Source organism: Oncorhynchus mykiss, chromosome 1 (assembly GCF_013265735.2).
Source record: "Oncorhynchus mykiss isolate Arlee chromosome 1, USDA_OmykA_1.1, whole genome shotgun sequence".
NCBI lineage: Eukaryota > Metazoa > Chordata > Actinopteri > Salmoniformes > Salmonidae > Oncorhynchus > Oncorhynchus mykiss.
The window spans coordinates 77,336,418-77,357,049 of record NC_048565.1 but is presented as its reverse complement, the minus strand read 5'-3'; the positions used below and the strand labels follow the sequence as shown (position 1 = coordinate 77,357,049).

The following is a 20,632-nucleotide window of genomic DNA, read 5'->3' as shown; positions in this document are numbered from 1 at the left end:
TCGATCTACAGACCAATATTCTCAACATGTATGTCAACATTGTATTTTTTCATTATTGGTCTATTTTGAAAACCATATTTTTTTATTTGCTTTCATAAATTACCTATAGCATTTTCTTGGCACAATTAAAGTGGCCATTGATTAAAATTCAGTATCATTTGAATGCGTTATCCACATTGCAATGTTTTGGAATGCAGGCTTTTATTTTGAAGTTTTGATATTACCATACTAAAATGACGTCAATGTTTGTGCTGCTGCTGGAGTACAAGTGGCTGTGTGTGGGAGTTTCAGGAATAACGGGACACTAGCTGTCGAATCTTTACTCTTAAGTATTATGGCGTTTGTGGTCAAATTTTCGTGTGCGGTAGTTACTAGGTTGCTTTTCATTCTTATCTCACTCATCGGAGTTTGGAGAGTGACATTGGTTAAAGATGACAATATCTACTGGTTTATGACATTCCTCTTTCTACCTCTCGTTGTCGAAATGATAATAACTTTGAAAAGAAGAAAGGGAAAAGATTATAAATGGTAAGATGTTGTTCATTTATTTAGTCTTCTGAGTAGGCTTCGTACACTGTTTTGCACATCATCATACTGTGCGTAATTTGTCAAGTGCAGGCTATCCAGATATTTTAATCTTAAAGACATAACAGACTAATTAACAAGATAAAGTGATAAATTATTTTTTTCTGGGGAAGAACCCAATTCATTTATTTTTTTACTGTACAACTGACTACATCCCCCTTCCCCCTCCCTAGAGAGTCCTTATCCAGCTGCTTATCCCATTGTGCTAATAAAATGTCCTGGGACAAATTAGGATAGGGTGGTACCCCTAGACTGAAGAATGACATGTCTGTCTCCCACATCTCCCTCTGAGAGAACACTTCCTGTGCTCCCAAAATAATATGTGATTGTTTTGTCAAACATTATGATAAAGTCATAAAGAGGATAAAGTGGTTAGGAATATTTTCATTCTGGCATGTGTTGGTTCTAGTTGATGTTAATTATTTTACCACTGTGTTTTTTTATTTGCACTTCACATTTTTTGTTGTAATTTTACATGCATTTTTTTTTCTCACTGCGTTATCATTTTTATGCTATTCTGTGGGCATAAGATATAAAAAATATATATACACAGAATATTGACCATGATTTGTGGATCACTTTGGATAGGTGCGTGAATCTCTAAAATGCATGTGAATGGAATAGAGAGTTAATAAATAAAGTTCATTTTCTCCTCCAACCCGAGGTTCTCGCCAGCCATTATGTTGTTCCTTGTCAGTATCATTCCATCCATCTGGATTCTGGAACTACATCATCAGCATCACAACTCTAGTGACCTCCAGGTACAGAAAACAGAGAAGGAGAGAAATCCCACAACTCCATGTTCAATGTATGCATGACAGTTATCAAACATTTACTTACAACTTCACTTATCTAATTTCAGTGCAAGAAACTGGACTCTTGGGAAAATGTGAGAAGCATGATTTCTCTGAACGAAACGGTGGGGAATTTAACGGTTCAAACCTATCTAAAGGTAAATACTGGAACTGGTTTTAATTTCTTGACTATTTTGCCTTTTACCCTTTTGTATATACACTACATGACCAAACATATGTTGACTTGTTAGAAAAGTGGCATCCTGTGACGGTGCCACTTTGAAAGTCACAGAGCTCTTCAGTAAGGCCATTCTACTGCCAATGTTTGTCTATGGAGATTGCATGGCTGTGTGCTCGATTTTATACACCTGTCAGCAACGGGTGTGGCTGAAATAGCCGAATCCACTCATTTGAATGGGTGTCCATATACTCTTGTATATATAGTGTATATTCTGACCATTCACTCAATATTTCATCATAGCATGAATCAAGTGAGTCTTATGATGTTGACTGTATAATGGGAAGCCTCGTGTTTGTCATGATTTCTAACTAAATGTTTTTTGCCATTGTGCGTACCCAGAAATGCTTGTCTAGTGCAAATGTTTCCTTGCAATTAGGGCCAGGACCCTTGATCTTAATCGAGAAATAAACGTGCAAATATTCAGAAGACAAGTCCTTATGAAATCTATTCAGAAGGCCTTTCTGCACAGATGTATTTGGGAATACACAGTCAACAAGAGTGACATCTAAGTATACTTTTCGTTATTAACATATAAGGTTATTTCTATGGCAGTGACATGGCTCTTAGGGGGTAATTAGCGGTCTCTTCTTCCCTTCATAGGCTTTCCAAAAGTACATTTTCTAGTGCTTATTATCTGTGGTTTGAACCTCTGTTCCTTCTCTTGACATTCAAGGGTCTTGACCAACTCTTGTCCACGGTTTGTCCCAACGACTGGATCCTGGCCCTCCATCAGGTCCTTCTAATCCTACTCATCATAGGGAAGTGGCTCCTCCCACTGGGGGGCGGGGTCACACGGGAGGAGCTCTCCCAGCTCCTGCTCATCTTCGTTGGCACAGCAGCTGACATCTTGGAGTTCACCAGTGAAACACTGTCTGATGTCAAGTAGGTGTCCGACCTTTCGATTGACTTTACTGACTGAGGCTAAAAGCTTGTCAGAGTATTTAAGAGCCTTTAGCAGACTTTACTAGATCCCAGTGTTCTCACATTAATCTGGTGACCTAACTGCCTTTAGTGGTGTGTTGAGTTTTTGACTCCATATAGATTTTTGTATCACAAGGAACGACAATACTGCAGTGTTACTTAAATATTTACTAGTTACACACTTACTAAGTTACTACTAAGTGCGCATGCAACGTTTTACTTACTAGCTACTAAATTGTAGCAGTAATGTAACAACCAGCGGTGGAATTCTCTCAAAATCACTCTGAGAATTCATCAATGTAAAATCCTAGAATTTACCTAAAAAACAAAACCGTTAACAACAGTGGACAGGCATTGACTTGTTGAGCTGTATGTTCCGTATTCCTCCCAGGGAAAACAGCCCTCAGCTGGTGTACATCATCTTGGCAGTGTGGACCTGGAGCATGTTACAGTTCCCTCTCCATCTGGCCGGTGGGTCTCTACATTTCATAATATTATTAATATCAGCAGTGAACTTAACTATCCTTGACTTTTGGCCAACAGACACAGGCTATCGGGATCTGTCTGAATGTTGAGGTTCGTATTCTTTAGGGTGAATTACAGATTTGATGTATTTTATATGCTAATGCCAAGACGTTCATGGTGGGTTTGAGGGTTCATTTTGAGTGGTACAGCCATATCATAGACAACATTGTGGATGTCACATCTTTGAAGGCAAACCTTTCCTTCTCTGTCGTAGACAGACCTGCAGAGAGCCTCCCCCCATGGCCCCACCAGCTTTCTCAAGTTATCTGTTTGTAGCATGACTGTGGCCAGAAAATACTCTTGTCAGTGGAGTATTGATAATGTTTTAGGTAAACTCAATATGGGATCTGTTTAGACTTTGGCTAAACATTTGAAAGGAGGCAAACTAGCTCTATCGTAGCCATGTTGTTACATAAACAGTTGAGCAGATTTGTTTGCTATCACCATTTTTACTTCCTACACAAACTGAAATGATCTCACCATTGATTAAAGCAAACTTTATTTAGTACAGTCGGAAACTCAGTTTTATCATCAGTATGGCTAAAATTGGAAAATGCAACAACACATATGGACTTTTATATTGCGTACCGTACAGTGATTTGATCTGTCAGCTTTATAAACAGATTAAGGCTCACTTCTTCTTTGGTTCTTCATTGCTTGGCGGATGGATTAGGCTATTGACAGGCAAACTGCCAATAACCCAGACCTCCTGAAATCCATTATAGCCATGTGGTGAAACAATTCAGGGTTGAGGATCATAAAGAGTTCATTGCAGCCTCCCTTGTTCTCAGACCTAACCTTATCTACTGAATTATTCACAACCTGAAATGATTTACTAGAAGCGGATATGTAACCATCCACTCAACACACATAATATTAAGAGGTTGCACTTAGAATATGCAATTCTATATATCTACAATTAGCCTGTTGAAGACCTCAATGGAAAATACTTCAGGCCTTCAGCCCTAGTTTACAACAATATGTGAAAATAGTTTTTGAAACTCAACTCGTGTGTGTGTGTGTGTGTGTGTGTGTGTGCGTGTGTCTGTGTGTGTGTCCTTAGTGGTGAACTCAAAGCCAGAAAGCGAGGGTGAAGGCCAAGGCGATTCCCTCCTGACCAAGCACAGCACAGACATATGGAGCATCATTGAGAGCCTATTCATCCAGGATGGCCCTTTCCTTGTGGTCCGGCTCACCGTCATGACCTACTTTGATGTCTTCCACCAGATGTTGGTGTTCTTTACCATTAAAAACTTCCTGGTGGTCATCCTGAACTTCTACCGGCTGGCCGTCATATGCCAGAACTACAGACCTGTAGTCCGGTCCAGAAGCAGCAGTAACATCCCTGATTGTAGTAGGGTAGAGGTGGAGAGGAAGTATGGGGAGGGGAGGTTGGAGAGAGACAGGGTTCCTGCCTCTGCTTTGGAGGAAGTTAATACAGAAAGTACCATTACGTAGTGCACTGTTTATACAATGCACAAGTTCAATATTGGACAGGATTTGTGAGTTCAAAAGCTGGAATGAATTATCTGACTTGACATTTCCATGCGTAAAGAGAAGGAGGGACAGAAACCGTTTAAAAGTCACAAGCATATATTCAATTTCAGCTCAGCTGATTTTCTACAGTATTTTAACTTTTTTGTAATGTTTTTACCCCTTTGACAAAAATGACATGGCTTAGAAGTTTACCCCCAAAGGTATGTGAAATAGAAGAAGAAAAAAATTGTTAGCAAACAAAGAGTATGACTGTAAAGGTAGGCAGCCAAATGTAACTGTCCACAGCTGACAAAATCTACCCAATTTTGTTTTCCAATGGGTTGCTTTTGACGATGGGAAAAGGTGTGATTATGCAGTGGATTCGGAAAGTATTCAGACCCCTTCCCTTTTTCCACATTTTGTTATGTTACAGACTTATTCTAAAATTGATTCAATAAAATATTCCTCATCAATCTACACACAAAACCCCATAAGGACAAAGCAAAAACGGGTTTTTAGGAAATACCTTATTTACATACGTATTCAGACCCTTTGACTCGAAATTGAGCTCAGGTGGCTCCTGTTACCATTGATCATCCTTGAGATGTTTCTACAACATGATTGGAGTCCAAGTGGTAAATTCAATTGATTGGTCATGATTTGGAAAGGCACACACCTGTCTATATAAGGTCCCAGAGTAGACAGTTCATGTCAGAGAAAAAAATCAAGCCATGATGATGAGCTCAGAGACAGGATTGTGTCAAGGCACAGATCTGGGGAAGGGTACCAAAACATTTCTGCAGTATTGAAGGTACCCAAGGTACAGTAGCCTTCATCATTCTTAAATGGAAGAAGTTTGGAACCACCAAGACTGAGCAATCAGGAGGGAGGTGACCAAGAACACGATGGTCACTCTGACAGTGCTCCAGAGTTCATCTGTGGAGATGGGAGAACCTTCCAGAAGGACAACCATCTATGCAGCACTCCACCAATCAAGCCTTGATGGTAGAGTGGCCAGACGGAAGCTACTCCTCAGTGAAAGGGACATGATAGCCGCTTGGAGTTTGCCAAAAGGAACCTAAAGGACTCTCAGACCATGAGAAAGAAGATTCTCTGGTCTGATGAAACCATGCCAAGCGTCACGTCTGAAGTAAACCTGGCACCATCCCTACAGTGAAGCATGGTGGTGGCTGCATCATGCTGTGGTGATGTTTTTCAGCATCAGGAACTGGGAGACGAGTCAGGATCGAGGGAAAGATGAACAAACAAAGTACAGAGAGATTCTTGATGAAAACCTGGTCCAGAGTGCTCAGAACCTCAGTCTGGGGTGAAGGTTCACCTTCCAACAGGACAACAACCCTAATCACACAGCCACGACAACACAGGAGTGGCTTCGGGACAAGTCTCTGAATGTCCTTGAGTGGCCAAGCCAGAGCCGGACATGATCCCAATCCAATATCTCTAGAGAAACCTAAAAATAGCTGTGCAGCGACATTCCTGATCCAACCTGACAGAGCTTGAGAGGATCTGCTGAGAATGGGAGAAATAAAATACATCTGTGCCAAGCTTGTAGCGTCATACCCAAGAAGACTTTAATTGCTGCCAAAGGTGCTTCAACAAAGTACTGAGTAAAGGGTCTGAATACTTATGTAAATGTGATATTTCAGTTTTTTATTTTTAATACATTGGCAAAAAATGCTAAAAACATGTTTTTCTTTGTCATTATGGGGTATTGTGTGTAGATTGATGAGGGGGAAAAAAAACAATTTAATCAATTTTAGAATAAGGTTGTAACATAACAACATTTGGAAAAAGTCAAGGGGTCTGAATCCTTTCCGAATGCGCTGTATGTTACTGTACTGTAATACGCCTGGTTGAATTGAGCTTAGAATTTCATAGGGGTGAAATGGCAGGCAGTTTCATTTGTATTTTCTTCGTTTAAATGTATTCATATTCTTTATTTCCATGCAGGTAGATTGAAATAACGTAAAATACAAAAAACAATAATTGAAAAAAATGTATTCAGTGTTTTATTCAATGAACATATTTTAGACTTGACCATTTGTACTATCTGGGTAATCAACATACAGCAGATTTGGGAGGTCTTTATTGTTTGCATTCATTTTTAACAAAAGCTGCAAATCAATCCAACGTCAAGACCTTATCAATTAAGCCTCATTGTTGAGCATTGTTTCTGGGTGCTTGTAAGTGTCTGTCCCTATTCTTCCACATCGCCTAAGAGCCTGTACGTTATTTATGATGAGGGATACCTGGAGAATGTCGGACCTCTCTGAAATAATAATATATGGACTAATAATTAAAACATAAACTTGACAGCAAAATACATGCCTATTGTTTACCCTCAACCCTAGGACAGACCAGAGCATTAGATATGCAGTTTTAGAACTGTTTTTGTTTTTTAAGCATTACATGGCAAAGTAACCAGAAGGTTGTGGAGCTGGGACACCAGGTGGGTGCAAGTCATTATCATGTAGAACAGAAACCCTATGAGGGCTGGAGCCTGCTGGTTAAGAGTTGAATACACATGGCCTATAGCGTCTGGCACACATTGAGATATAATAAGCAACTTTGAGCAATATGACATTTAACTGATTACAAATTACATGACCCTCCCCCTCCTCTGACTCAAATTGAGAAAGCATGACATCCCCCATTTTCCTCTGGGTAACAATGTTGTACATTTCGACCACTCCCTAAATGGGGTCACAGCCTGGGTTATCTTTACATCACATAATGACTGTACTCTCTCTCTATGGTGTCCTCAGTGAGAACATTGCAGTCAAACTAGGGGCTCTATTCAATGCATATCACGGAAGTTCAGCGTTACAGCGTGATTGAAATTTAAAGCCAATGTTCTCGGCAAAGGCTGTATTTGTCAGCTCAATTGGAAATGGTCTTAAAATATCTATCGCGCAATCTGTAACGCTTCTGGGTCTGAAGTCCAGATACTGTATGATAAATGTAACGTTGTAGATATCGCTTCACATTACTTTCATGTTAACGGCTCTTGTCAGAATGTAGGTCAATGTATAAATGGCATTTTATTCTGGGTGAGGATGATTTATGAGAAACAAACTGAATATATTCAATGGAAATACATTATTCTATGCCTCATGCAACAGCCTTTTGTTTTTAAATTGAAAGCCTGTTGTTTTATTTTCAACACTTGCCATTTATAAACAATGAGTGACAGGCCAAGAATACAAAAGACCAAGCATCTAGAATGCCACATAACAAATCAGTATTCATGTGAATTCACTTCACTCCCACTCAACTGTGCTTCTTTGTTGGAAGTGCCTGCAGTTTAGCCCAATGCATGAAGGAAACGAAGAAAATACCTCTTCCTGCACAACAGTGATCAATTAGGCACAAGGGGAGCGTTCCAGATAAACAAATTCTGAGGAAAATCAGAGATTATTTTATAAAATTCCTACACTTCTCTAGGCATTGTCCAATAACCTGCCCAGTCAGGCACAAAATGTGTATCTGGAAGACAGACTATTTAATTTATCCTGATATCGGAATTACACTAGCATCACTTAACTAAATATGGTAGGATACAATGAGCTAGTCCACTTTAGAACATTGCTTAACCCAGTGCAGTCAACATTCTGTATCATATTGTACAACAGCTGATGAAACACTGTAAAAGTGTGAAAAAAATGTGATCTGTGTTATTTTGCATGGATGGCGTTTTGGCTTGCCAGGTGACATCACCAGGTGGTATAAGTTAATAGGCCAATAACAAATACAGTTCCAAACCACTCTGCCAATAGAACAATTTCACGGCCGTGTCATGAAAAGTTGCACCAGAAAGGGGTTTACATTGATGTGAATAGAGAATCCTCCAACCTCAAATGCAGCTGGTGCAAATTAACACTTAATTCGATGGTTATGGTCAACATCGCATATGTCATCGGAGGATTGATTACCTAGCAAGTTAGCATGCCAGCGAGGCAAGAAATCACTAACAGAGGTAGATAAACCCAGAAAAATAATATACTTGAACATACTGTAGCTATAGTCATCACTCACTTAAGTTTGTGAAGGTCCCGCAATCAGCATTCACTATCCTGCTAGTTTAGTGAGAATGCGTGCTTGTAAACAATATCACATTTTTATAAACAATTACGGAAAAAACTATTAGAGTAAGGCACTTGTCATCCAGAAACTATTTGATATTGAGAACCGCTACAATGGGCATTTGATGCTATTAAAATCAAATGTGGTCATTTCCTGGTCTCCAACTCATCCTTTTACAGTTTTTTTGGATTGCTTAAGCACGATTTTCAAAACAGGGCCCGTGTTTTCAAAACACTACACACAATTAGCACAACCACACACCCAAGTAGCAAAACACTACAGATCCTTTGCAAAATTAAACACTCTTGTAAAAACTATACACTTCTTTTTAAAAACCACACTTTGTTACCATATGAAACACACACGTTTCACATTACTATACTCTGTTGACACGAGTTACACTCTGCTGTGATAAACCTAAAACACTTTTAGCACTTCTACTTCCCTATGATTAGAGTAGGCTACTATCAACAAAGTACAAATATAATGTAAATTCACCAAACACTACACCAGACCAATGTTGCAGACTGAAGAAACTCATTTATTTCTCAACACGCCCAAAATGTTGACATGGAGATTCATAATACTGTAATCAAACGTCACTTTACATATTGTAAGTTCAAAAAAATAAATAAAAAAATAACTAGACATTGTCTCTTCGCCTAGCTGGATCTGGCCAGAGAATTTCATCAACATCGCAGGCAATGTTGTCATTAGCAAGACACCTTGGAAAGAAACGTCTTGAATGACGAATCCATCCTTGCATTGAAGCTACCGCCATCTGGTCACAGCCCTCCTCCATGGCTTGGATGAGGGGTACCTCAGCCTGGAGACGGAGATCATATACCTTCCACCGCCATGCCGAGAAAAAAATCTTCTATAGGGTTGAGGAATGGAGAGTATGGTGGAAGATATAGGACGGTGAAATGTGGATGTTGCTGAAACCAGATCTGAACCAGAGCAGAGCGGTGGAAAGACACATTGTCCCAGACAACAATGTATTGCATATGATCGATTTGATTTGCTGCTGTTATGTTGTGCAATTGGTCCAAGAATGTAAGTATGAGGGCTGTGTTGTAAGGGCCCATATGAGCATGGTGGTGGAGGACCCCATTCTGGGTAATGGCTGCACGTTGCCCTGGGACATTGACTATAGCCCTGTGGCCAATGATGTTTCTTCCCCTCATTCGTGTTCTCGTCAGGTTGAACCCAGCGTCATCTGCGTAAATTAACTCATGCTGGACCTCCTCTCCATCCATTCGTAAAACAGTGTCAGGCAAAATTGTGTAGTTCAGTGTAGATCTAGTATACATATTACAGTACAGTAAAAGATTGTGAGACAATATGCAAGATCACACTGCTAAAGTGAATACAAACCACTGCATAATCATGCTGCACTCGTTTCACCCTTTCGGAATTGCGCTCGAAAGGCACTCGATAAATTTGCTTCATTTGAATATGTTTTTTTTTAGGATGCGTGCCAGTGTTGAAAATGGCGTGGTTATTGACAATGTTAGCTTGGAGCTGCTTGAGTGTTATAGCATTGTTGGCCAAAACCATGTTTACTATCTCCCTCTCTTGCTGTTCTGTGAACATAGGAGGCCTTCCCCCTTGTCGTCCCTGACCCTCAATCCTATGTAGAAAAACAATACAATACCTATTTTCCAGTCGAAATGTTCTCATCACACTTGCCACTGTATATCGGCTTAGATTTGGCTGTACTCGCAGTCCAGCCTCCCTCAGTGTCAGGCCGTGGTTGAAAACGTGGTCAACCAGTGTTGCGCGGATCTCATTTGTCAGATTCGGTCCTCTATGAGCACCTTCTTGTCTTCCTCTTCCTCCTCGTTCTTCTCCTCGTCCTCGTCTTACTCTTTCTCTGACTCTTTCCATTGTGCTTGAAGACCGATGAACTCACCTGCTGCTTTTTATAGTGCTTATACACCTGAGTGGTGTGTCTACAATTAAGCAAACGAGTGTTTGCACACCTGATGACTGTGTTGAACCAATTGGTTGGACGGTGTGGTAATTTGACAGTCAGTGCTTTGGTATTGCAAGGACGTGACTTCATGATAGATTGTGTGTAATGTATGTTAAGTGTGTTTAGTCTTTTGCAAATCACTGTGTGTATAGTTTTGCAACAAGTGTGAGGTTAACAATGTGCTTATAGTTGTGCAGATATGGGCTGATGTTTTGATTCTTGAGTGTAAGGTTTTGATAATAGTGTACTACTTTTAATTTTAGTGTGTAAGCAATCCAAAAAAACTGTAACATAGGGGACCCTCCCCGGGGGAACCCCCGTCCTGCCAGGGAAGACATCCACAACTGACCACCGTTAAGTGCATCGCTTAAGGGCACAGACAGATTTTTCACCAAGTCGGCTCATGGATTCGAACCTGCAACCTTTGGGTCATTGGCCCAACACGCTTATATATGCCGCCTCAATGGAGGACCATGCATGACATCAAGTAAAACCATGCAGGATGCACACAGACTTAATTCCAGTTTGGGAATATATGCAACTGTCAAGAAAAGCATTACACAACTTTAAAACAAATGCAGTATAGGTTGGCCAACTAAAACTCGCTCTAAAAAGGAATCTAACAGAGTTCCCTTCTACCAGCCAGACAAAATACTGTGTTGGAGGAACAGGTAAAAAAAAAAAATTATCCCAGTATAATACATTTTCTTACTCCAGCTCTTAAAACAAATGGTTTGGTACTGGTTTTAAACAAGTCTAGAGGAAGAATGTTAAAACCTGATACGGTATGCCTGGCAAAAAAATACACTTGAAAGCATCAAACAACGCAGGAATCCTGCAACAGTTATTATTCCCAAATAAAAAAAATTACAAACACACAACTTAAAAGTAACAGATCTAGAAAAGTGCACTTTATTGAAAAAATACTACTTTTGAATGTAACCTTTAGTACATGTCACTTTAGATCCAAACCGGTTTTGGTTTTTTTAAACGCTATTTACAGAATAATGATTAATATTACCGGTAGACAGAAAAAGGACAAACAAAGAAAAAACATACAAACAAAACCAGACGATCAATATGCTTCCATAATTGTACTATTTTTCAGGTCCTTTGAGTTGAGCTGTGTGGCGTTTACATCTTGACCGTGCTGGCAGGTAGAGTGGTTTTGTCCAGGTCGTCAAAGTATGGATGGCTCATTGCCTGTCTGGCAGAGATCCTCTTGGGTGGGTCATAGATTAGTGTTTTCTTTAAGAGAGGGAGAAAAAACTAAATCACTTCATAACCTTCTACAGAAGGTGGGACATGGTCATATGTATCCTAAAGGCTACTGCTGGGCTGATGGAACAATAGGTCACTTCAATATCACTAATGCTATCCAAAATAAAAACACAACCAGCCGCTTGAAAAAGACATGTGAGCACAGGGCTTCTACAGCAACAATGTTTCAATCTAAATAAAATCAAGGAGAATGGTGAAATCTTACAGCGAGCAGATCAATGCCTTTCTTGTCCAGGTTCTTCACCATGGAAGACAGGTTCCCAGACTTCCACTTGGGGAACGTGTTCTTGTAGTCAGGCAGAGACTCAACCTCTGGCCAGATGTCATTGTTGGGAGTACCAAGGGTCCTGAAACAGGAGGAGACAATGATGCTTGATAAACACTTCACCCAAGCCAATGTGGTATGTCCATCATGGAGCAATCGTCTGTTGACTGTCTGTGTGTCAATAATTTGGGATGGCTCATTGCTCACAACAGATCAAGCAAATGTCCTAATCTAGCATCAAACATTGATTAACCAACCTAGATGTTGCTACTAGTAGGATTGGGTATATTACAGATGGTATACTCGTATGCAAATAGACCTGAAGATCCTGAAAAGCTGGTCTATCTCTGAGTCTCCGTGGAAAAGTGGTTTCTTTGTAGCCAACTCTGCAAAGATGGTCCCGATACTCCAGACATCCACAGGGGTGGAGTACCGTGGGGCCCCCAGCAGCACCTCAGGAGCCCTGTACCACAGTGTCACAACCTGGACACAAAGACACAGTTAATGACCTTATTAACGTGTGCATACACCCCTTATGATAGCATTGTAAAGTTAAGCTACCTGCTAATTAGTGACGTGCAGCTGGCGGACGATTCATTCTTTTTGAACAACTTTTTAATGACTTGAGACTCCAAATTAATTTTTCAGAGTAACTTGTTCGTTTCAGTTTTTTCGTTGGACCTGCTGGCCGCAATGAATTCTACAACAGGGTTAATATGCGCTCCTCCGCCTCAGTGCCTCCGGAGACATGCTCCGACCAGCAAATGTCCATCATGCGCGCTAGGGAAAATAGATCATGATGCAGGCAGCATAGAGGAGAAAAACATGTTTAGAACTGATACATTCTTGCGCCATGCTATAAGTTATGATATTAATTGATTATTGAATTTTAACTCGATGGACACAGCTTTGTAGAATCAAAATTCACAGCCTGCCTTTGCGCAACACTCGGTTAAAATCTATACTGATTGTGGACACAACTAGACCTCATTTAAAAAAGGTATCAGTAAACAATATATTTTGTATGCCTAGCAATCACAAATGTACATTGTCTGAAGCAAAGACATACAAGTCTGTCACAAATGACAGGTCCAATAACAAGCCACCTATGGTGAACGAGAGGCTTGTAGAATCATGATTCTATCTAGTTTTTTTGTTCATCCTTTGCCAGTAGGGGCTTCTGCGTGCTCTGGGTATTACTAAATCAAAATTGTATTTATTTAACTGACTTGCCTACTTAATTAAAGGTTAACAAATTCTTATTTATAATGACCGCCTACCCCGGCCAACACTGGGCCAATTGTGCGCTGCCCTATGGGACTCCCAATCATGGCCGGATGTTGTGATACAGCCCAGATTAACGAAATTAGTCGAAAGATCTGTTATTTTGACCGAATGAGTTGAAAAGATCTGAGCCAGTAAAAATAGCCCAACTTCCCATCACTACTGCAATTGCTCTTTGGAAATGAACTACGTGGTGTTCTGGCTTACCTCGTGGGTATATACCCGGACTGGCACCCCGAAAGCCCTGGCCAACCCAAAGTCTGCCAGCTTGATCACTCCCTTGTTGTCAATCAGCAGGTTCTGAGGTTTCAGGTCTCTGTGGAGGACCCTTCTACAGTGGCAGAACAGGATGCCTTCCAAGATCTGGTACAGATAGCTCTGGATGGACGGGAGATTGCAACAGAGGGTTAAAATGAACCTACGAGCGAGAAACAATTGGTTTAGTCTGACAACTTGGACTAAAACACTAAGTTGGTATACCGTAAAACTTTCAATGAATAGCCTGGGCATTTATTTGCTTCAATCACTGAGCACAACCGGTACCTATTAAAAGAGTCTTCTAGTTGAGCTAGGTGTCTGGTTTCAACAGTAGGGTGCAGTCTGACTGAAAGCCCAATTTGTCAAGCCAGCCTGTACTAAAAGCAAAGTCAGAGGCCCTACGGTCACTTAGTGGTGTTCCATCTCCTTCGCTTTCACCCTGATAATTTTGTGAGAATATCCGAACTGTGTTCATGGTAACCTCGCAAACAATTCATTTCGACTGTTTATTTGCCGAATGTGTGCAGATACCCGGCTATTAAAAGGATCAGGTGGCTATTTGAGACTTTGCGTTTAATTGAAGTTTCACAGTACTCAGTAGTATCAAGAGCAGATAGTGGGGTGGGAAAAAAAGACATCAAAACAGGATTGTGTGCCTCATGGCTGTCATGCCCTCAGTTGGGCCCATACCTTCACAAGCATGGGGTCCATGTACTGGCCCGAGGGGATAGAGTCTAGGTATTTCTTCAGGTCCATGGACAGGAACTCAAAGATGAGGTACAGTCTGGACTCCTGCATCAGCACATCTAGAAGCCTGTTTGGAAACAAAACACATGGGAAACATAAACATAGGCTATTTATTTACAGTTGAAGTCGGAAGTCTACATACACTTAGGTTGGAGTCATTAAAACTTGTTTTTCAACCACTCCACAAATGTCTTAACAAACTAGTTTTGGCAGGTCGGTTAGGACATCTACTTTGTGCACGACACAAGTAATTTTCCCAACAATTGTTTACAGACAGATTTCACTTATAATTCACTGTATCACAATTCCAGTGGGTCAGAAGTTAACATACACCAAGTTGACCGACTTTAAACAGCTTGGAAAATTCCAGAAAATGGTGTCATGGCTTTAGAAGCTTCTGATAGGCTCATTGACATCACTTGAGTCAATTGGAGGTGTACCTGGATGCATTTCAATTCCTACCTTCAAGCACTCTTGGCTTGACATCATGGGAAACTCAAAAGAAATCAGCCAAGACCCCAGAAAAACAATTGTAGACCTCGACAAGTTTGGTTCATCCTTGAGAGCAATTTCCAAATGCCTGAAGGTACCACGTTCATCTGTACAAACAATAGCACACACGTATAAACACCATGGGACCACGCAGCCGTCATACCGCTCAGGATGGACGTACTTTGGTGCCAAATGTGCAAATCAATCCCAGAACAGCAAAGGACCTTGTGAAGATGCTGGAGAAAACAGGTACAAAAGAACCTATATCCACAGTAAAAATGAGTCCTATATCAACATAACCTGAAGCCCCTCAGAAAGGAAGAAGCCACTGCTCCAAAACAGCCATAAAAAAAAGACAGACTGCGGTTTGCAACTGCACACGGGGACAAAAATCTTACTTTTTGGGGTAATATCCTCTGGTCTGATGAAACAAAAATAGAACTGTTTGGCCATAATGACCAGCGTTATGTTTAGTGGAAAAAGGGGAATGCTTGCAAGCCGAAGAACACCATCCCAACCGTGATGCACGGGGGTGGCAGCATCATGTTGTTGGGGTGCTTTGCTGCAGGAGGGACTGGCGCACTTCACAAAATAGATGGCATCATGAGGGAGGAAAAGTATGTGGATATATTGAAGCCAGACAGGAAGTTAAAGCTTGGTCGCAAATGGGTCTTCCAAATTAAACAATGACCCCAAGAATACTTCCAAAGTTGTGGCAAAGTGGCTTAAGAACAACAAAGTCAAGGTATTGGAGTGACCATCACAAAGCCCTGATCTCAATCCTATAGAAAATGTGTGGGCAGAACTGAAAAAACATGCGAGCAAGGAGGCCTACAAACATGACTCAGCTACACCAGCTCTGTCAAGAGAAATGGGCCAAAATACACCAAACTTATTGTGGGACACTTGTGGAAGGCTAACCAAAACATTTGACCAAGTTAAACAATTTAAAGGCAATGCTACCAAATACTAATTGAGTGTATGTAAACTTCTGACCCACTGGGAATGTGATGAAAGAAAAAAAAGCTGAAATAAATCACTATTATTATTCTGACATTTCACATTCTTAAAATAAAGTGGTGATCCTACCTGAACTAAGACAGGGGATTTTTACTAGGATTAAATGTCAGGAATTGTGAAAAACAGTTTAAATGTATTTGGCTAAGGTGTATGTAAACTTCTGACTTCAACTGTATGTATACACTAGACAGATAAATATGATATGACAAATACTAGACTTGACCTGGCCTTTTTGGCATAACGATGTCTAAGTCTAACTGATAAGACAAACCACATGTTTACTTCTCTTGCTGCCTGGCTACTGTAAACACTTTAAGAACCCCACCGACACAAACAGGCTGTTACATACTGTACAACATTAGGGTGCGCTAGCTCTTTGAGAAGAGAGATCTCTCTAACAGCCGTGCTTGGCACTCCCTCCTCCTCGCTCTCCAGACGGATCTTCTTCATTGCCACCACCTGGCCTGTCGTCTTGTGTCTGCCTTTATACACAACCCCATAGGTACCTGGAAATCACAGGCACAACTCATTCTTTACTATGGTGTGTAGCTAGTAATTGACGTGATGAATAAGGTAGTGAATAGGTTGTCATAACTAAAGAAAGACAATCAAATGACATGCACATAAGTCTAGCTAGAGTTGACTCCGAGTGGAGTTTTGGGGAAAACAAACGAAAGCTTATTTTTTTAACGAACCAAAGTTACACAACTTACCCTCTCCGATTTTCTCTATTTTCACGTAATCGTCCATTGTTCCCTGGGAAAAAAACAGGCTAGGTTTGCTACAAAACAAACCAATCATGCCATTTCAAATGAACGACAAGTCAAAAATAGCAAACTGTTTGTTTTTGTTAGCACTAACGTTAGCTATGAAACGTGTTAACTGTCCAACTTAAAAGTGATAGGAAATTAAGCATGCAGTCTGCGAATGTAAAAAAACAGATCTAGCTAACACGTTAGGTGGCTAATTTAACTAACGTTACCGTAGCTAGCTAGACAACTCAACTAGATAGACATTTCATTAACTAGCATCATTATTCGATAGCAAAAACTAAACAGTAAAATCATGCATTACTTTGTGACGCGACACCTTTAGTAATAATTTTAAATATCCTTGTTTTTACATGCTGTGCAAATGTTTCCTCAATGCAAGCGAGTTAGCTAAATTGTAAATGCCATGATGACAACTGCTACAATACAATCGACCAAACAAACCTTGTAGCTAAAAATGTGACACATACATATATAGCTACCTTCCAATATCGTTGTGTAGCTTGACTGTAGCTAAATTAACTAGCTGGGTGGAAAATGAGTGTGGCTCTCTTGCAGTCAGCTACGTTACAGTACTGAGTGGGTGCATTCTTTTCGAATTGGCCGCGGCGCTTCAAGCTTTCAAAACCAAGCAATCACGTCGCTCGCTGTCTTTCAAAAGCACCAATCGGGAGGAGTCCAGCTCGAAGCGGGATTTTATGGTTTCAAAGCGCGACGGTGTCGGGAAATATTTATGGATTAATAAATAATTCGGATTTTTTTTTAGGGGAATGTACCTCCATTTGCCTGATTATTGAAATAACTTGTTAGCAAAACAGTTTTCACTCAAAAGCATTTTGTCAGACATTTCAAAAATAAAAAGTCCATATTGGTTCAACTTCAAATCGTTTGAAATGTAGATTGGTTACCAGTATATTCATTAATTGTTAAAAAAAAATATATAATAATCATCACTGGTCATAGTAAAATCAAATATTTTTTATAAATAACCTCACTATTCTATTAGTGGAAATAGGCTACAACAGCGTTTCCCAAACTCGGCCCTTCCACATAATATTTTCAGTAGAGGACATGTATTTAAAGCACACAGATGACCCGGAAGTAGGCATACTAGGGATGCACAAGTATGGAGAGCACCGAAATAATTTTATGCTCTGGGATGCTTTTATGGAATTTTTACTATGTTACTATGTTTATATCTTTGCTGCTAATAAATGGACAAAAGACCCAACCAAACAGCTACTTGCATTTATGAACATTTGCAAATTGAAATTCCGTGCTAGAGTGGCTATAGGAGCTTTTGACTAGGTAGCCACTGCAATACCAATTCAATTCCCCCTGAGCTCTTTTGGGTTTACCCTTTTTAGACTATGCACCCTTTTCAAGTAGTCAAAACTATGGGTCAAACACTAGGGCCATGTCCTAACTTGTCAAAAATGCCTGGCTTCAGGAAGTTTAACAGTCAACAAATGGAGAGAGAAAAATGTGACCTGAGTTTCCCCCCATATTTTGAATAATTATTAATCTCTTACAATGACACAAAATGTGAACAATTACATGAAAATAACACTCCATCTGCAAATAAATTATGTTATGCATTTTAGAATGAAGGAAAACATCTTAGAGTTAATTACAAAAGAAGATGAATAAAGGAGTTCAACAGAGCATAAATTATTGTTGCTTTTGGGGTTACATTAATTATGCATAGTGAAGTGCTTTCTAATAACTCATTATGCAAAATGCTCAAGGATAAAACATTAGCTAATGATTAAAACACTCCACACTCAGCCATATGAATAATGGAGATTAATCTTCTGGCTGGGAGCATAGTTAGGAAAGTTCACAGTGGAACGTAAATTATTGTCACTGGTTACCACAGCCACAAAGTCATAAACCCCACCATATTGTATTTGTAGAATTGATCTTCTTAAAATCCGTTTTTTTTGGCCTAACCCTAACCATAAATGAAGACCAAAAAGTACAGTTTTGTTTTCATGAATTTGTACGATTTAGACAATTTCGACTATGACTGTGCTATCTAGTGGAAACAAACATCACATCTGTGTACTCATCAATTGTTCCAGTGACTTTCAAAGTATAAACAACAAGATGGAAATTCAATCAGCAGCATTAGTAGGGTAGTGATCAATTACTTCCAATTATCTGCTTGTTTCTTTATGTAATATGCTGTATTCCTAACCATTGATATAGGTTTCAATGTGTCATGTTTCAGTGGGGATATGTCATATTTCTCACATTCGATGATAATTATCTTATAGGAGGGAAGGACCAAGTATAGCTTATAGGCTAGTGGCCAATCCTCAAAAAGCACAACCATGTTTTTCCATATCTCGAAGGTCTCCCATATATGAAATGGATGTTTGTATAACCATATTTTACTGCAAAAGTGGTTCAATTGATAGATATTTTGGCACACTCCATTAACTCAAAACGTGCACAATGATGACTGGCTGGAAGGGGGTGGGCAACCTAAGCTCATGTAACCCAATATTGTAACCTCTGATATTGCTCAAATGTAGAATACAAGTAGTCAGTTGTCTGTCCTACATACACATACAAACATTAGGATATCTTAATGCACCTTGGAAATGTAGACCTGTAAAAACATCGATACAATAGTTAGAAATACCAACTATGTATATTTTTGGTAGCTGTTCAATAGACAACTTTCCAAGTCAAGTTTGCTCTCAATAAGTGCTGTATGCTCCTGCCTGGCAAAAATGCATACATTTATTCAACTAGTGTGCCCAAAGACAGAATAACACAATCAAAATGAACAAGGGCTACTTATATGCAGGCTAAGGTGCAATCATGTTGGCCATATTGGATTCAGGATCAAATTGATTAACACCAACAGTCTTTAACCTCCATCAAATGTTATTATGGCAGCCATATTTGATTTTGGACAACATATTAGATTTGAGGCAAAATATGAAGAGATTTTATGATTGCCCCTTTGCCTTTATTGCAAGACTAGGGGCTAAAGATACAAAATCCTTCAAAGAACCATGGACCCCAAAACATTTCATTTCGATGTCTGAGCGATCCGTGTACCGTTCATTCAATCAATATCCCAACTTAAACAATGAAGACAGATAATCATTTTGACTGCATTAATAGATTTTTCTAATGTCATCCACAATATTTAATTAATGAACAGAGACGTATGGGCGTTGAGAGGAAGGGCTGCAACAGGATACGTGTGCTATTGGTTTTCAAAGTAAAAGCTGTGTGACTATCTGACTATACCCGACCATCACTCCAGCTAGTTAGCTTTCGCCGGGTTAGTTATTCCCACTGGGAATGTATAGTTATAATAAGGGCCACTAACAAGTGGGAGGAGGTCAGCTTATAGGGAGGAGGTCTAGGTCCAAAAGTTCTAGGTCCAAACAGTGTCTACCCCCGAGCCATAAGACTCCTGAAAATAGCTAATAAAGGGCTAGCCAGACACCTCTTTTACACTGCTGCTGCTCTGTTTATTATCTATGCATGGTCACTTTAACTTTACATACATGTACATATTACCTTGACTAATTACCTCGACTAACCGGTGCCCCCACACATTGACTCTGTACCGGTACCCCCGCTATATAGCCTCACTATTGTTATTTTACTGCTGCTGTTTAATTATTTGTTACTTTTATTTTCTAGTTTTTACTTACAGTTGAAGTCGGAAGTTTACATACACCTTAGCCAAATACATGTAAACTCAGTTTTTCACAATTCCTGACACTTAATCTTAATAAAAATTCCCTGTCTTAGGTCAGTTTGGATCACCACTTTATTTTAAGAATGTGAAATGTCAGAAAAGTAATAGAGAGAATGATTTATTTCAGCTTTTATTTCTTTCATCACATTCCCAGTGGGTCA

At 39.8% G+C, this 20,632-nt stretch overlaps 2 protein-coding genes across 4 annotated transcripts; one reads left to right on the top strand and one right to left on the bottom strand.

Moving 5' to 3' along the window:
* Nucleotides 1–268: 268 nt before the first annotated feature.
* Nucleotides 269–5,043, top strand: tmem26a (transmembrane protein 26a). Its single transcript, XM_021612553.2, has 6 exons — nt 269–528; nt 1,250–1,346; nt 1,448–1,537; nt 2,294–2,502; nt 2,933–3,012; nt 4,130–5,043. Exons 1-6 carry the CDS (start codon nt 335–337, stop codon nt 4,522–4,524), a joined length of 1,065 nt encoding a protein of 354 aa, XP_021468228.1. The 5' UTR covers nt 269–334; the 3' UTR covers nt 4,525–5,043.
* Nucleotides 5,044–11,506: 6,463 nt separating this feature from the next.
* On the bottom strand, nt 11,507–17,396 carry LOC100136692 (Cdc2 kinase). 3 transcript variants are annotated; one of them, XM_021606416.2, is made up of 8 exons: nt 17,212–17,396; nt 16,685–16,727; nt 16,321–16,477; nt 14,403–14,526; nt 13,662–13,832; nt 12,490–12,653; nt 12,111–12,252; nt 11,507–11,872 (listed from the first exon to the last, which is right to left on the bottom strand). In XM_021606416.2, the coding sequence occupies exons 2-8, from the start codon at nt 16,719–16,721 to the stop codon at nt 11,759–11,761; spliced, it is 909 nt and encodes a 302-aa protein (XP_021462091.1). In that variant the 5' UTR covers nt 16,722–16,727; nt 17,212–17,396; the 3' UTR covers nt 11,507–11,758.
* Between the last annotated feature and the right edge of the window lie 3,236 nt (nt 17,397–20,632).

What these genes read in the sequence shown, in the direction of transcription:
- LOC100136692 (XM_021606416.2), bottom strand. Translation starts at nt 16,721, where the DNA reads ATGGACGATTACGTGAAAATAGAGAAAATCGGAGAGG. An exon ending in TCCGGGTATATACCCACGAG is followed by an intron (nt 12,654 to 13,661) that starts GTAAGCCAGAAC and finishes CTTTGTGTCCAG; the next exon opens with GTTGTGACACTGTGGTACAG. An exon ending in AAGGCATTGATCTGCTCGCT is followed by an intron (nt 11,873 to 12,110) that starts GTAAGATTTCAC and finishes CCTCTCTTAAAG; the next exon opens with AAAACACTAATCTATGACCC.
- tmem26a (XM_021612553.2), top strand. Translation starts at nt 335, where the DNA reads ATGGCGTTTGTGGTCAAATTTTCGTGTGCGGTAGTTACTAGGTTGCTT. An exon ending in CGGTTCAAACCTATCTAAAG is followed by an intron (nt 1,538 to 2,293) that starts GTAAATACTGGA and finishes TTGACATTCAAG; the next exon opens with GGTCTTGACCAACTCTTGTC. An exon ending in GTTCCCTCTCCATCTGGCCG is followed by an intron (nt 3,013 to 4,129) that starts GTGGGTCTCTAC and finishes GTGTGTCCTTAG; the next exon opens with TGGTGAACTCAAAGCCAGAA.